Genomic DNA, 16,783 nt, shown 5'->3' with positions numbered 1-16,783 from the left:
ACTGCAACTCTGAATGGGCAGGGGAAAAGCCTCTGAAGGCTGGAAAAAGAACTGTTTGGAACCTTGGCAACCATATTTCTGTAGCCTGTGGGCACAGGTCTGCCCCAGAGCAGACACCACCTGTGCATGCCCAAACCAGGAACTTCACACAACAGGAGCCTCACATGAACGTGGAAGCTCAGCAGCACAACCTGCCTAAGGCTCCTGGCACCATTGGGAGGTCACAGGAGGCAAGGAACACATTTGCCCTCAAGCCTTCCTCAGCCAGGCCCTGCTGCACCCCTCCTGCATGGGTTCCCAGTCCTAGCACTGCCAGTACCACGTCTCACCTAAATCTCCCTCTCGGGGAGCCTTAAGGATTCTCCTTCCCTGCAGGCAATGCAGCCTGCCCAGGGGCTGCTCTGAAGGCTGATGACTGGCTGGGCACAGTGCCCACTTGGCCACGCTTTGGGAGCAGGGTACACGGCAGTGCTGATGTACAGGCAGCTCTGCCAAGAGCAAGGATTTAGCTTTGTTGTCTGGTTCACTAAACGTTTAAATCAGAGCTAAGGCCAAAGGCCTGAAGCACAGAGCTGCCAGGAGGTTGAAGGGGACATCTTTTGTCTGACAGGTGGCAACATCTCAGCCCGACACATCCAGACCTGATCACAGATTCTTACTGACAAACGCATGAGAAGCCATGGCAAAACCCCCATTTCCTTTTAAAAAGGCATTTAGCTGTCACTGGCCTTTGCAGACTGCCAGGGGTCTTGCTATGAACATGGAGACAGAGCAGAATGCAGCAACAGACAAGGCTGACGCAAGCCAGAACGCAGAGGTGAGCACAGCAAGGGCTCCTTTTGCCCCTTCTCCTCAGTCACAGCCCAGTGGATGCTCAGTGCAGTGTGCAAGCTCCTCGGGGACCTGGCTCTGGAGAAGCTGAGACACAAGATGAGGGAGGAGAGCATGAGAGAGCTTCAAGAGCAGCAAAGAGAGTGGCTCTAACTAGAGTGGGCAGGGCTCATACCAGAGCAGCTCTGGAGCTTCCTCCGGGGCCAGCTCAAGGCCCTGCCAAAGAGCAGCAGAGCAGCTCTGGACAGGCTCTGGGATGGCAGACTACAGAGAACCATCACTCAGAGCAAACTCAGCCCTCCCACACTCCTCTGCTTAACAGCAGCCACTGCTGGCTGCAGGCAATGACCTGGTACAAGAGATGCATGTTACAGGTCAGCAGGTCAGGAGCAGAGGGGCACAAAGTCCTGACTCTCTGCTTCCCAGGAGGAAGGAATTCTGTGCAGTTATGTGAAAGAGCTTCAGACAGACCTGCCTCAAAGGAAAAAAGAGGGGAAAAGTAGTGGTTTGTGCCATGCAAAGCCAGCAAGTCAAGGTGCTCCTGCGTGCCAGCAGCACTAACAGGTTACAAATCAGTCATGCAGAACCATGGACTGGTTTAGGCTGGAAATGACCTTAAAGAGCATCTAAATCCACCTCTTACCAGGCCAGCCTCCTTGAGGCCCCATCCAACCTGGCTTTGACCACTCCCAAGGTTGGAGCCTCCACAATTTCTCTGGCCAACCTGTTCCAGTGCCTCACCATCCTCACAGGGAAGAATTTCTAGTCTAAATCCATCTTCTTCCAGCTTGGAGCCATTACCCCATGGCCTGTCACTGCGTATCTGTAAAGAGCTCCTCTCCAGCTCTTCTGTAGCCTCCACCAGACCCTGGAAGGTCATCTACTTGCAGCCCTGAGGAGCTCACTGCACATCCCACACATGCCCACTGTCCAATACGTATTTGTCTCCACCTGCCCTCTACACACAGTCCCCCAAACCCCTAACCTGACACAAACCATCCTAAAGTTTCTTCTCTCCATCATACTTGCTTTGCTAGATCAAATCTGGGATGCTTCCCTCTCGGTAGCTTAGGCACCAGGATGCTGTTTATCAGCTCTCCTCAGCCATCCTCCAGCTTTAAGTACAGACAATTAGAGTGGAGGTTGTGCAATGGAAGCTGCCATAGGAGATGCTCACGCAGGACACTGCTACAAACACTGTAATAGCAACCACAGGTCACACCCAGCTTCTATAAACTCTAGCTTAGGTAGCTGAAGTCCACAGTCCTAAGCCTTGTGTTACTCATGCTGGTGGAAGAGGATTCAGAATGTTCTTGGACGCTTTTGTATCCTTAAGCTGAACTACTCAAGTGTGGAGGAGAAGAAAGAAACCTTATGGCAGGTAAGTTGAAAGCAGGGTGATGGCTCCAGCCCTCACTCTCCAGTGCAGAGGTCCTTGCTGAAGAGCAGGATGGAGGCACCTGGGGGTTCTCTTAGCAGCTCAGCTCTATTTGGGTTAAGCACATCTATGTGCTGCTCTATTGGAGATTGTTCTTTTACTATTGCTGTTACTTTTCATACCATGAGTCTTGGAGCTGTTTTCTCCTGTCACTGAAAATCAGAGTACGGAGCTCTTCTGCTGCCAGACCCATTAACTGCCCTACAGAGGGCCCTGCAGCCAGCTGGCCACAGCTGCTGCCCGGTGATCTAGGCAGCAAACTGCCACACCGAAGTCCCAGGCTCCAATCCCTCTGATGTCAAACTGGCACCTGGCCCCACACGGGGGTCCCTCGATGGCCTCTGGCCTCCCTGTTTAGCTCTCTGCTGTGCTGCCCTGCTGCAGTGCAAACCAGTGCGTGCAGCACACTGCACTTGCTGCCCCCCTCCTGCTGAGGGGAAGGCTCCCTTGTTAGCAGGCTGTGCCCCGGTTAGGCTGGGGAGGTCTCCTGTTGCAGCTTCAGCCCTCTGTCAGAGGCCACAAGGACTCTGCGTGCAGGGCACTCGGCAGCCATCGCCAGCCCTGCAGACTGCTGCTGCTTAGCCAGCCCCAGGCTCTGCCCACTGGAGGATAAACGCCTCTGAGGTCTGCCCAGCTGTGCACTGGCAGCACGACTGGGGATGTGCTTTCCTAACAGGGAGACACTGGCAGCAGAAAGAGAAACTGTAAGGGTTGAACTGAAGCTGTGAGAATCAAAACGAGAGTGGTAGCAGCTTTGCTGTCCTGCTCCATGTGTAATCCATCCCCTGCTGACCTCCTGCACATGAGCACTACAAACGCCTCTGTGCAGCACGGGGCCTTGCAAGGCAAACAGAAGTGTCACTGCAGCCAGTTCTTAGAGGCAGTGTCAGCCACTGCCTTGCTCAGCTCTCCTGCCTCTCCAGCTGTCCCCTCTGCTGCATTGCCTGTGCCTGGGACACTCCACTCTCAAAGTCCTGGCAATGCTGCTTGGGACCCTAAATCTGAGTCCCACTGGCATCAAGCCCACGGCTCAGGGGGGTGTTGAGCCCTCTGTGTGCTGCACTTCCATCTGCAGCCATGCAAAATGCTCTGAGCTGGCTGCAGTGCTGCACTCCCTGCAGCCTGAACTCAGAGCTCAGGATACACCACGGGAGAGTGTGCATGAGTAAAGTGCTGCAAGGCTTCCTTCCCAAACTGTGAGAGGCCAAGTGCCCCTCAGAAGCAGGCTTTAATTCACTCAGATGAGGGCACTTGATGTTAGGAATGCTCCCCCCTGCAGGCCCTTTCCAATTAAACTCATTTACATCTGGAAAATAAAGCAATGATGCAAGCTGGAGACTTCCATCACATGACTCAAGCACCACATCCCTATCAGTGGCATTTTTCCCCTCCAGGTGACACATCTGAGACAAGACCCTTCACTTAGCTGCAAATACCAGCAGCCTTATGCACACACTCTGCTTGCTCCAGGCCCTTCCTGCAGCCACGCAGCCCTGCTCCTTCCCAAAGGCTGCACAGGAGTGCAGTGGCAGCTGCATCACGACTCACACAGCAGGATTCTGGGCTGCATACGCCGCAGAACGTTCAAGTCCCAAACCCATTCCCATGGGGGAGCCCTACAGACATCCTCACACGAGAGCCCTGCCTGGCAGCACAGAGAGTGCACCTTGTCTGTGCAGGGCTAACCTGCTCCAGCTGGGCCAGGACAGCTCCTTCAAGCAGAATTCCTCTGGAATATCGCAGTGGGGAAGGGCACTTCCCAAAGCTGTGTTCCTAGAGGGGTCTGCATTTTCCTGGTCTGGTTTCGTTTGCCTGTTTGGAGTTTGGGGTTTTTAGATTGATCAGAGAACAAGAGAGGTTGAAAGCTTTTGCAACCTGTGCTTCAGTGTCCTGTGTTCAGTGCTGGGCAACCTGGCAGGACACACCAGAGCAGCTCAGAGCACTGCCCCAGCATAACAGCGGCCCTAAGCTCTGCCCTCCCTATTCCACTGCTCACCTGGTCCTAGCAGAGTGTGAAACACCACAACAGTAAGGCTGTAAATTAACTGAGACCCAAGGTGTGTGTGGAGCTGAAGTGCAAGCTCAACAAGGCAGATGCCAACCTTCTCTTCATCAGCTGCCACACAGGGGTCCAGGCTCAGGCACACCCTTGCTCATAAGAGTTTTAATAACCACACAATCACAGAATGGCTCAGGTCAGAAGGCAGCTCAGAGCTCATCTCCTCCAAGCTCCTCACCATGCCCAAGGACACCTCTCAGCTAGACTCAGCTGCTCAAGATCTCATCCAGCCTGGCCTGCAACACCCCCAGGCAGAAGGCAGCCACAGTCTCCCTGGGCAGCCTGTGCCAGGCTCTCACCACCCTTACACTCAACAACTTCTCCCTCAGCTCCAAACCATTCCCCCTGGCCTGGCTCAGACACCCTCAGGAAGTCTCTCTGCAGCCTTCCTGCAGGCTCCCCTCAGGCCCTGGCAGCAGCTCTGAGGTGCCCCTGGAGCCTTCTCCTCTCTAGGCTATGAAACATAACTCTTTTGCATGTCTGGGTGCAAGAGATCCTCACAGAAAAAGAGCAGGAACATACTGGAAGGGTCTCTTTGACTTCTAGCAAAGTATTGTCTGAATACACCAGGGGTTTCACCAGCTTGGTTTGGGTTTTTAATCAAAGAGAAAGCCTCACACTCGATGCCTTCTCTGTTTCTGAGGGATGCCTGCAGAAAAGCTCTTTTAGCCATTCCTCTAAGCTGTTGGTTTCCAGTGTTTAATAACCAGAGTGGAAGCTTCCCTAGAGTGCAGAACTGCAGCTCTGGTTAATAAAATCCCTCCCCGAGACAGGCTGAGGGAACAGTGTTTGCAGTAACCTCTCCTTGTCTCTTCCTAGCCCTGAAAGTAGCAAATGTCAACTGGCAAACCAAGCTGAACAAAGCTGCTCACCACACCTCCGACTACAGCAGCAGGGAGGCAATCCTGAGGAGAGGTCAGGCCTTCAGCATCACTCTGAACCTCAAAGGCACAGCACAGGCTGGGGAAGACTTCACCTTTGTTGCAAGCACAGGTAACCCCCTCGGGTACTCACCCCCACCACATGGCTCCAGCTCCATGCACTGCTGCCTCGGTCCACGCCAGAGTCGCTGAGCTTTGCTCTGTGCCAGTCATTTCTTGTCCTTTTAGGCTTAGGAGCTCCTATTTTAAGGTTCAGTTCTTACCTTAAGATAAGGGACAGCTAAGGTAACTGATAGAAAGGTTTGTGTCACCCTCACTCTAAAAGCAAGCCTGGATCTGTGCTTCCAAGGACCCAGCTGGCACCACTGCAAGTCCTCTCCCTTCACAAGCCCCTGAACACCTCACAGCTCTCCAGCCCCCATTTACCTCCTCCCCTGACTCAGTTTCACCTGCTCAAAATCCCCCTGATGAGCTTCACCTGTTGCCTATTACTAGAACAGTCTACATGACCTCATTCACTCCCACCTGTTACCTTCCCCAAAGAGTTCTGCAGGCTGCCAGCTCTCAGTGAAATGTGCCCCCACATTTGCAGTGCCAGGTCTCCAGGACCCCAGTCTTGCCCCCTCACTTGGCCAGCACAGCTCTGGGCACACTCCCCGTTGCTGATCCACGCACAGAGGGCTGTGCAGGATGGTTCCACGGGCTGGAGCACAGAGATGTTGCACTGGGGTCATCTCTGGCCTCAGCTTTGTCACCCGCGGCTGTAACTCAGCATTTCTGCCCTTGTTCCCCCTGCCAGGACCATCGCCATCAGAATCACAGCAGACCAAGGCCATATTTAGCCTTTCTGAGGAGGATGCCAGTGGCTGGAGTGCAGCCCAGGAGCCCAGTGAGCCTGGCTGCATGACCTTCACCATAGCCAGCCCAGCCAACGCTGTCGTGGGGCGATACAAGCTCAAGCTGCAGACGGTTTCTGGGAACAAGGTCTCCTCAGTGCCCCTGGGACACTTTGTGCTGCTCTTCAATCCCTGGTGCCCAAGTATGTTTTGGTATCCTTCATATAACATCATCTCAGCCAGGAAATCTGTCACAGCCAAGCACATACCTGATGGGCTCAGCTGGGAAAGGCTTTTGCTCAGTGTCAGGCTCAGGTCTTTGCCCCTCCATCAGCGCTGCTATGCAGCACAGACCAAGGCTCCTGCTCGTCGAGTAAGGAGTCAGAGGCAGGCAACGTGACAAGTATTTATTCTGCTATCTTCATTGTCTTCATTTCCCTCTGAGTGTTGGTAGTGAGTTGTAAACCAAGCACCATCTCCAGTAAGACACATGCTGAAACTGGTGCCAGGACAGGGTCGGTTCCCCTCAGAGGAGCTGCAGCCTCCTTTTGCCCATTCTGCCACGGCAGAGGAGTCCTAAGTCAGTCTGATCTGCTCCCTACAAGCCCCCTTGAAGCAGAGCTTCAGTTACAGCAAACCAAGCTCCCCTTCAGCCAGCCTCTCTCATTCTGCTTCTAGAAGATGAAGTCTACATGGCCAGTGAGAAGGAGCGCAGGGAGTATGTCCTGAATGACAGTGGCATCATATTCCAGGGGCTGGACAAGTGCATTGAGCAAGAAGCTTGGGACTATGGACAGGTAAACAGCATCACCCATCCCAGAGTTCTGAAATTAAGGCCAATGGGAAAACGGGCTTTGGAGGAGAGGGAATCATTGCCTCGCAGCATGAGAGCTCAGAATGCTTCTCTCACTTCTGACTTCCTTGCAGGTGTGCTCAGTTATCACTAAGCAGCAGCAGCAGGATCCCTTCCCTGCCTGTTGGGCTGCTACAGAAATAGAAGAAACTGAGCAAAACGTTTGTTTTCTTTTGCCTATTACACAAACTGATTGGAGTCTACTTATCCCTTGACCCTCCTAAAGGGCAAAGGAAGCCCCCCTGGCATCAACCTCTAGGCCCTGTGAGGATAGTAAATCTGAACATTTACCAACTGGTTCAGGAGTGGGGCAGAAGGCATTAAAATAACATCCCAAAGCACTCAGACCAAACAACTCAGGCTGGAACTCCTGAGGATCGTTTTGGTGTGGCAGCACAACTGCCACAAACACAGAGAGGACTGCAGCTGTGCTCACAGCTGTCCTGCAACCTGCTGGGCCAGGCACAGCCACTCCTGACCCCTTCCTGCCTTGCAGCTGCAGCAGCATTTCTGCCAGCCCTCCACCCAGGCTGGCATCCCTGCAGCAAACACTTGGGCACTACCTGGGCTCGGCACAGTCCTTGTGACTCTAATCCATCACAACAATTTTTTGTTGGTTTCTTTCAGTGCAGATCAGCTGCAGTGAGCTGCAGGCAGCCTGGAAGAGTGAAGCTTTCATAGCAGAAGGGTACCTGTAGGGGCATGACAGGATGTGGGAGGCTCTAAAGCCTGCTGAGCCGGACCTGTGGTCTCGTCTGTTCCATCAGGCTGTGCAATGTCCTGACAGGCAGCAAGCAGCTATGGCTCTGGACCACACTGCCTTTACAATGGAAAGTCAGCAGCTCAGTAGCTCAGTGCCTCTGCTTCCTTCCAGGCCTGAGTTTCTTTAATGGTACAGAAAATGCCTGCATTGCCAACCTGTGCCCACTGTGCCAGGAGGAGGATAGGTGGGCAGCTTATCCTTGGGCTTATTTATGAAGTTAAGCTTTAACACAGTGCTTGTTTTGATTTCAGTTCGAAGAGGGCATCCTTGATATCTCTCTGGCTATACTGGACCGAAGCCTGAACCACCGCCAGGACCCAGCTGCTGACGTCTCCAGCCGCAGCAGTCCTGTCTACGTGAGCAGAGTTGTCAGTGCCATGGTAAAGCCTCCAATTAATTACAGCTGCACAGTATAATGAACCCTCCAGTACCTTGGAGTGACTGCCTCAGTGCTCTGTGAGTAGCCAACCTTTCTGCAAAAGCTGGCTAGAGAGGAGGCAAAGTGGAGCTTTCCTGCCGAGGCAGCACACCCCAGGGCTGGATTTGCCTTCTTCCCCAAGGTTTGCTCATGGCCAGAGAAGAGCTTTCAAGAACTTTGGGGGATTTTGAATGTCAAAGGCATTGTCAGTCCATCAGGTCTTGTCAGTGATCTGGGGAGCCTGTGCCCATTCTGCAGTCTAAGCTGTTCACACGCCAAGCCAAGTGTGAAATGCTTGGGGAAAGCAGAGCTGCGGTGGCGGCGTTTGATGTGGTCAGTGCCAGTCGCTTGAGGGGCAGTCGTTCAGCGAGGCCTGCAGGCACTTCCTTCAGCACACAGTGACACTTCCCAGTGCTGCCCCATCCACACCAAGCCCCCAGCCAGGCAGGTGGAAGTTCTCTGTGCACCACCACACTCCTTACCTGAGACTGCTCCTTTCCAGCTGTGCCCCTTCTCACCCCTTCAGACAGCACTGACACAGCATCAGCCTCAGCAGGAAGCAATCAACTCTGCTTTCACTGACAAAGTTACTAAAAGGATATCTAAAAAGAGAAGGCTCCAGGGGAACCTTAGAGCTACCTTCCAATAGCTGAAGGGATGCTGCAGGAAGGCTGCAGAGGACCTTTTCATCAGGGTGTCTAGAGACAGGACAAGGGGCAATGGTTTGGAGCCAAGGCAGAAGTGTGAGGGTGGTGAGAGTCTGGCACAGGCTGCCCAGGGCAGCCCTGGAGGTGTGCAGGGTGAGGCTGTATGAGGCCTTGGGCAGCTGAGTCTGGCTGAGAGGTGTCCTGGGCATGGCAGGAGGTCGGAGCAGAGGAGCTCTGAGCTCCCTTCCAGCCGGAGCTGTTCTGTGATTCTCTGCCCAGACTCTGCCATCGGATCTGGTCTGCAGGCAGTGCTCGCAGGCTGCACCCCAGCGCTCAGCCGCTGGGCACAGGGCCCTGGGCAAGGCCATCTCTGCCCATTTTCCTTTCGGTAAATGCTTTGTGTCACGAGAAGGACTCTTCCAGGTTAACAGCAACGACGAGAAAGGAGTAGTGGAAGGGAAGTGGAGTGGGAAGTTCCGCCGGGGAACCAACCCCCTGCAGTGGAGCGGGAGCGTCGCCATCCTGCGGCAGTGGCACCGCAGGCGGTGCAGACCTGTCCGCTACGGCCAGTGCTGGGTCTTTGCGGGAGTGATGTGCACAGGTACACGGCGCGGGCGGGCAGCGCTGTGGGGAAAGCGGCTCGGGAGGATGCGTGCAGCTTTAACCGTGGCTCTGCGGTGGGAGCTGCTGCAGCCCCGGCAGGCAGTGCTCACGCCCCGGGGGCTGTTTCCCTCCTGCTCCACGCAGCTGCAGGTTGCAGCCCTGCACCCCAGCGCCGGCAGCCAGTGAGAGGCAGAGCAGCTTGCCAGGCTGGGATAGGGAAAAGACACCAGCAGTGCTCCTTGAAGCCTTTTTTCCCTACAATTGCAGTTTCCTACTGCCGTGTCTTACTGGTGACACAGAATCAGATCCAGCTCTGAGCACCTTTAAGTCAGGAAAAAGATTTCATCCTGGCAGTTCCCATTCAGACCTGCTCTGAGGGAGAAGAGTCACAGGGGAGAATGCAAAGGGAAACCAATCCACTGGAGAGGTCTGAGACAGAGAGGAAGAGGAAAGAGAATCAGGCAACAGGGAAACAAACACCAGGTGAAAATGAGAGAGAACAGGATGGAGAATGAGGGATTAAAATGGAAGTGGGAGTGGAGTTCTTGAAAAGCAGAGAGCAGTGAGGGGTCAGGTGAGTGGAGCTGTCCTCAGGGCAGTAGTGCCTGGCTGTGGCTTGCATCGTAGCTGAGAGAAAGTTTCCAGGGGGTTGTTTCCCCACTGAGAGCACATCCAGCAGACTGCTCTGCCGAGAGCACCAGGAAAAGGCTTTCTCTCTGTAGCAGAGCTGTGCAGCACTTCCATGGCTTCCTCTCTTGCAGTTCTGAGATCCCTGGGAATACCTACTCGTGTCATTACAAACTTCAACTCTGCCCACGACAGGAACATAAACCTGAGTATTGATAAGTACATCGATGCTTCTGGGAAGACCTTGGACCTGAGTGAAGACAGTGTGTGGTAAACACCCTTGCTTTGCTTAATAGTCCTTCATTACCTCCTCCCCTAGTTAAAAGATCTTGACTCATGCTCCTGGAAAACCACCCCAGCTCTGCTCCCAGTGCCCCACACCAGAGAATCAGCAGTGCAGAGGATCAGAAATGCAGCCTGCAGCCAGCTCCACTATCCCACAGCACGAGCAGAGGAGCTGCTTTGTGCCACTGTTATTCAGCACACCTCTGCAAACTGGCACAGGGATTTGGTCTCTGCTCTACAGAAATCTAAGTTAAAAAGTAAAGTTGAGGATTCCTCTCTTGCTCAAAAGTTCCATCAGCAGAGCCCTCCCAGAAGCCTCTAAGTTACTTCTTGCACTGCACCAGAAACGTGTGAAGCCTTCCAGTTTAAGTGCATGACTCAGTGAGTCCCTGGTCCACCTTCCTTGCAGGAATTTCCACGTGTGGAACGAATGCTGGTTCACCAGAAGAGACCTTGGTTCTTTCTATGATGGATGGCAGGTTCTGGATGCAACACCCCAGGAGAGAAGCAAAGGTAGTACTGATTCCTTCCAAGGCTGCCACTGCCGAGGCAGGACAAGCCCCTTCTGCCTGCTCCCTGCAGGTGCAGCTTTAACTCAGGTACATACAGAAGCAGGAGCAGGCTGCTTTTCTGCCAGCCTCTGGATGCTATCAGCATGCAAATCCTTCCTCTTTTGGGCCCCCTGTCTCCACAAAAGCCTCTGGATGCTACCAGCATGCAAATCCTTACCCTTCTGGGCCCTCTGTCTCCACAAAAGGCAGCACATCCAAAGCTCACTTATCTCACCCTTGCTTGTCTTTGCTCCCAGCAGGCTCACAAAGTGACACATAACAGCTACCTTCAGCTTGCTTACTCCAAGCCCCTGCTCAGCACAGGGGCAACCAGCACAGGTTCCTCAGGACCATTTCCAGTTAGGATTTAGATATCTCACCAGCTGGAGACTCCACAGGCTCTCTGGGCAGGCTGCTGCCAAGTCTGACCACATTCACAGGAAGACATTTGTTCCTTACATTGAAATGGAGTTTTGAGTTTGTGTTCACTGCCACTTGTCCTTTCACTGGGTAGCTCTGAGCAAAGTCTGATTCTGCCCTCTTTACATGCTCCCAGCAGGTGTTTATATCCCTTGATGAGATTCCCCTAAACCTTCCCTTCTCCAGCGAGGGAGAACAGTCCCAGTTCTGATCCCTTAATCCCTTTGGTGACCCTTTTGAGGACTTGCTCCCATGTGTCCACACCTTTCTTGTACAAGGAGCCCAGAGCTGGACACAGCACTCCAGATGTGCTCTTACCAGTGCTGAATAGAAGGAAAGGATCATGTCCTTTGACCTGCTGGCAGTGGTCCTCCTGACACAGCCCTGGGTGCCCTTGGCCTTCCTGGCTGCAAGGGCACGTTGCTGGCATTAGACACTTTGCTGGCTTGCACTGCACAGATCTAGCAGCAGAACAAATTCAAATCCATTTAAGTGAAGATTTTAGAGCTTATACTCACAGCAAATAAAACAGCAAATAAAACCTTCCCCCTGTACTTTGCTGGACACTGGCATGGGGAGGAAGAGGTTTCCTGTGATGTCCAAGCCTCAAACTGTTCTTTGATTCTGAAACCAAGTGACACAGAATAGGTTTTGCTCACAGCACTGAAGTCCTCCTCCCATCCCAAAGTAACAGCTCAGCCCACGACACACACCTTGAGACAGTGCTCTCTGGACGTGTCCCTGGCCCGATCACCTCTGCCCCTTGCTGCCAGCATGAGGCTTTGTGATCTTCCCCAGCAGGCAGCCCCTGAACTTGCCCTCTCTCACGCAGGCATATACCAGTGTGGCCCTGCCTCCACCAGAGCCATTAAGGAAGGGGATGTGAACCTGGACTACGACAGCCCCTTTGTGTTCGCAGCTGTGAATGCTGACTACGTCACCTGGATCCACCACAGCAGGAAAAGGAGAGAGAGAATTTACTCTGACACCAGGAGGATTGGGAAATTCATCAGCACCAAAGCAGTGGGCACCAATGCCCGCGTGGACGTCACTGCCAGCTACAAATACCCAGAAGGTAGAGCCTTCATTGCTGCTGTCTGATGGTCAGAAGTGAGAAGAATTCCTGCCTTCACTGGCTGGAGCACTGAGTTCACTTCTTTGCTCCTTCTGGAGCTAAGGAGTTGTGACTTTTCCAGGTCTTAGGGCTCACTGCCAGCTGAGAGTGATCAAATATGGCCTTTGAGGTCCTGGATGCAATACAAAGCAAAAGCTGCTTCTGCAACACCCTCTGAGCTGCTCTGCACAGCTGGGCAAAGTGTTTCTGTTATGAGCCATCCTGGGGAGCTGCTTGGAGACAACTTCTCCAAAAGGATTTTTACATCCTTCTCACTTCCAAGGAAATGGCAACTGCCCCACCTTGAGCTGAGCTCAGAGCTGCTCGCAGCTTCCAAGAGGTGCCCGAGAGCAGCTGGCCACAGCTGGCAGAATTCACCTGCCAGCCTTCAGCACCATGTACACCCCTCAGCTTTGGGGGCAGCTTTAGCACTGAGGTCAGATTTTGCCTCTCCTCTTGTGCATCTTTGCCCTCTACAGCTTTCCTAAGCTGTGTTTACTGCGAGCAGCCAGGGCCCAGTGCTGTGTGTGCAGAGCTCTCTGACCACCCTGTCTGCCCAAGCAGGGTCCCTCAAGGAAAGAAGAGTGTACAAGAAAGCTCTGAGGCTGCTGGGTGTGAGCAGCACTGGCAGGAGAAGACGGAGAAGACGACCAAAGAGGGCCCAGCCTGCGCGGAAGCCTGGCATCTCAGGGAAGCTGCTCCTCGGTGCCCCTCCTGTCACAGGCCAGGACATCCTCCTGACCTTGGCACTCAGGAACTTGAGCTCGGACTTCAAGAGCATCAAGGTTAAGCTGAGGGCTTCAGCCGTTCTCTACACCAGGAAACCCAAGGCAGAGATTTTGCAGCTGTCCAGGTCTGTCCAGCTTGGCTCTGAAGAAGGTAATTTGCCTTTTCTCACAGCTTAGGAGGCACAGCTTGGGGGCTGGACAAGATCACAGAGGAGCAATGAATGGCTCCAGCAGTGCATGACCTGCAATTAGCTGGAGGTTAAGGCTGCCCAAGAGAAGAGAAATGTTTACATTTGGCCTGATTTAAGCACCTGCTTTTGGATGCTGTCACACAGGATACTGAGCTGGCGAGCTTCTGAGCCCAGCACAGCCACTTGTAGTTCCACAGGATGCTCTCTCCTTGCTGAGAGAGCACAGGTCCGAGGCACACAGCAGGGATTGCTCAGCTGCCAGCTCCCCATAAGCAAAGCACAGGTTAAAAGGGAAAGATGCCCAAGATCCCGTGCAGGAGCAGGAGTGCAGCTACAGACTGCAGCAGGACAGCAGCTGCAGAGTGGCCTTTGCTCTGCCTTTACAAGGGCAGTGCTGCAGAACGAGGCTGTGCCACAGGTGACTGTAACAGCCCTCTCAGGCCAAGATCCACCACAGTCACTGCTTCCACTGCCCCAGCAGCAGGTGAACATGTTTGCTCTGTGTGCCCTCCCCCGTGGCACAGACTGTGACTGTGCTCCCCCTTTAAGTCAGAGGCTGAACAGCTGCACCAGGAAGGGCATTCAACCCAACACACCCCACACACCCCTTCTCTGCAAGGAAGGAGCATTAAGTGCCCAGCACCAGCAGGGTTGCCATGGACATCCACCCTCAGAAGCTGGCACTTAGACACAGGGGAAAGGAGAGGAGTGAATTCTCTTTCTCTTTCCTTTCCAGCCAAAGAGATCTCCTTCACCATCTCCTATGCCCAGTACAAAGACTCTCTGAAGGAAGACAGGAAGATCCTAGTGACAGCTCTGTGTGAAAGCAAGCAGGGAGCCTCACTTCTGGTGGAAAAGGACATTGTACTCCAGAACCCTTTCCTCACCATCCAGGTAAAAGCTGCTCCCCTCTGTGTCCCTACAGAGACCTGCTGAGAAGCAGCAGCTGGAGTCCTTCTTCCAACTGCAGTCATAGGAAGGAGTGTGGGACCTGAAGCCATGCCTGAGGGTGGTTGCATCCTGCTGCTCCTCTGACACCAGTGGTGGTGGTTTGCAGCGGGAGTGAAAAGCCAAAACCCTAAGCAAGGAGCGAGCCCAGTGCAGTGGCTGAGCAGGATTCTTCTCTCTGCAGGTCCTGGGCCCAGCAGTGGTACACAAGGCTGTTGATGTGGAGGTGACCTTCACCAACCCCCTGGCCGAGGCTGTGACTGACTGCGTGCTGAGAGCAGAAGGCAGTGGCCTGCTCAAAGAGCAGCTCAGGATCAGGTCTGTAAAGGCTGCCTGGCCTGGGAAATCTGAACAGAACGGGGGTGGAGTGGTGTAAAAAGATTCTGTCACCCCCCTGCCTTCTGGGACAAACATCACCCTGCCACTGCTCCCCTTCCATACCCCTGAAGCCCACAATGCCCAGAGAGGAGTCCCTGCTTTCACTGACAGCATGGGAGAGGGAGACCAAAAGACAGAGCAGAAGATCCATCCTGATGCAAGTCACTAAGGCTTCACTGGCACTGAGCACAGATTCGGGGCTAGGTCTGCCCTTGGCTCTCAGTTTGCCTCAGCAGCAGTGGCTCTACTCAGCTGCTGTACCCCAGCAGAGGCAGGCAGAGCACTGAGGCCCTTTGCTTCCACTCCCTGCTGCTGCTCTCAGTCTCCTGATGGGGATCAGCTGGGAGCCATTTCTACCTGTGGGCATAAGATCATCAGGTAATTGCATTTACCACCCCAAAGTCCAGGGTGTGTAAATGCTGTGAGTCTTGAGGGGAATACAAATAGCTGCATTTGAGCTCCTCCAGACACCTTTCTGATCATCCTCAGGAGCTCAGTGTTTGCCCTCCAGATCAAGTCCCTGATTCTCTATCACAGGTTGAGAGCTGCAGCTCCTACAGCTTGATCAGCTCTCCAGGGACAGTGTTGTAGGGGCTATGAGCACAGAAGGTTAACTCCACCTGTGCTAGGAGCACACAAACACAGCAGCCACTGACTCTGGCTCTTCCTTTTCATCCTTTCTTGGAACTGTGCACTTTGGAGCACACAAAGCAAGAATCTGGCAGCTGCTGGAGCTAATAAATGCCTTCTCTTTTCCAGCGTGGCGAGCATGGCTCCCCTGGAGAGCACCACAGTCCACTTTGAAATAGTTCCCTACAAAAGTGGCATCAGGCAGCTTCAGGTGGACTTAGTTTGCATCCACTTTTCAGACATCAAGGGATTTGTGATGCTTGATGTGGCCCCTGCTCACTGATATAACCTCTACACCAGCTCAGATCTGTCTCTGAGATTGGTGTCTGCACCCTAAGACCTCCTGCCCCTGCTGCATGCTGTGGCTGCTCGCTTGCTAAGGTTTGTTCCTCACCGAGACCTGTCACATCTGTGCCCCATTGTCTGTCCTCACTTCCACCTCTTGTTCAAGTGCAGTCTTTCACACCAGCTCAGATCTGTCTGCTTTTAAATGCTTTGGTTCCCTGCGACCCACACCAGACACCTCTGCCTTCACCTGTGACCAGGAGGCTGAGAGAGGCAGAAGGGGAGGAAATAATGGTGCAGGAAATGCAGAGCAGCAGCCAAAGCCAAGAGATGTGGCACGAGCAGAAATGAAGACAAAGGCACCATGCCCTGTGCTGTGGCAGCTTCTCATCCCTTCACCTGCCCTGGGGACCTGCAGGAACAGAGCTGCTACTGGAAATCATTGGATAATCTTTGGCTCTGCTCTGCTGAGACCCCACCTTCTATCCTGCCTCCAGTGCTGCTGTCCTCAGCATGAGGAGGTCACAGAACTGCTGGAGTGAGGCCAGAGGAGGCCACAAAGGTGAGCCCAGGGCTGGAGCAGCTCTGCTGTGAGCACAGGCTGAGGGAGCTGGGAGGGTGCAGCCTGCAGAGGAGAAGGCTCCAGGGGCACCTCAGAGCTGCTGCCAGTGCCTGAAGGGAGCCTGCAGGAAGGCTGCAGAGAGACTTCCTGAGGGTGTCTGAGGCAGGACCAGGGGAATGATTTGGAGCTGAGGCAGAGCAGGGGGAGAGTGGAGCTGAGGAAGAAGTTGTTGAGTGTGAGGGTGGTGAGAGCCTGGCACAGGCTGCCCAGGGAGGCTGTGGCTGCCTCCTGCCTGGGGATGTGAAGAAAAGAAGCAGCAGTGTCACTTCAGGAAATGGCCTGGTGCTCAGCAGAGCTGGGCAGAAGGCTGCGCTTGACCTTGGAGGTCTTTTCCAACTGTTATGATCCCACGCTCGTGTGATCCTCAGCTGCTTGCACCACACAAGGCACTACGCCCCCAGGGGTCCAGTGCTGTGCCCATTCATTCCTTCCACAGTTACCAAGCCAGAAGAGCAAAGAGCAGCACATTCCTAGCAGCTAATTTGACCTTTGCCTCCTGACAACACCCAGGACTGTCCAGCAACGTCCCCTGGAAGAATGCTGCCTGGACACCGAGTGACCCTGTGACACAGATTAAATGGAGGCCTCATTTCCAGCCCTTTGAATTCAAGCCAGCACAACCTTCCCAACATGTAAGCTGCACTTATTACAGCCATGACACTGCTTTGCCACACA

General features: G+C 53.8%; 2 protein-coding genes across 2 annotated transcripts in view; one reads left to right on the top strand and one right to left on the bottom strand.

The window, feature by feature from the left end:
• Positions 1-5,571, bottom strand: part of ZMYND8 (zinc finger MYND-type containing 8) — a 95,989-nt gene extending 90,418 nt beyond the window's left edge. Inside the window, exon 1 of the mRNA XM_064167872.1 lies at positions 5,343-5,571. The gene's annotated coding sequence lies outside the window, so the exon portion shown is untranslated. The remainder of the gene's footprint in view (positions 1-5,342) is intronic.
• On the top strand, positions 761-15,484 carry LOC135188382 (protein-glutamine gamma-glutamyltransferase 6-like). The gene is made up of 14 exons (XM_064167783.1): positions 761-817; positions 2,168-2,212; positions 5,102-5,321; positions 6,009-6,248; positions 6,724-6,842; positions 7,913-8,041; positions 9,150-9,327; positions 10,091-10,226; positions 10,651-10,754; positions 12,045-12,287; positions 12,891-13,205; positions 13,982-14,139; positions 14,378-14,511; positions 15,331-15,484. The coding sequence occupies exons 1-14, from the start codon at positions 761-763 to the stop codon at positions 15,482-15,484; spliced, it is 2,232 nt and encodes a 743-aa protein (XP_064023853.1).
• Positions 15,485-16,783: the final 1,299 nt, after the last annotated feature.

This window comes from Pogoniulus pusillus, chromosome 29, assembly GCF_015220805.1.
Source record: "Pogoniulus pusillus isolate bPogPus1 chromosome 29, bPogPus1.pri, whole genome shotgun sequence".
NCBI classification, from domain to species: domain Eukaryota; kingdom Metazoa; phylum Chordata; class Aves; order Piciformes; family Lybiidae; genus Pogoniulus; species Pogoniulus pusillus.
This window is presented reverse-complemented; position numbering and strand designations above follow the sequence as displayed.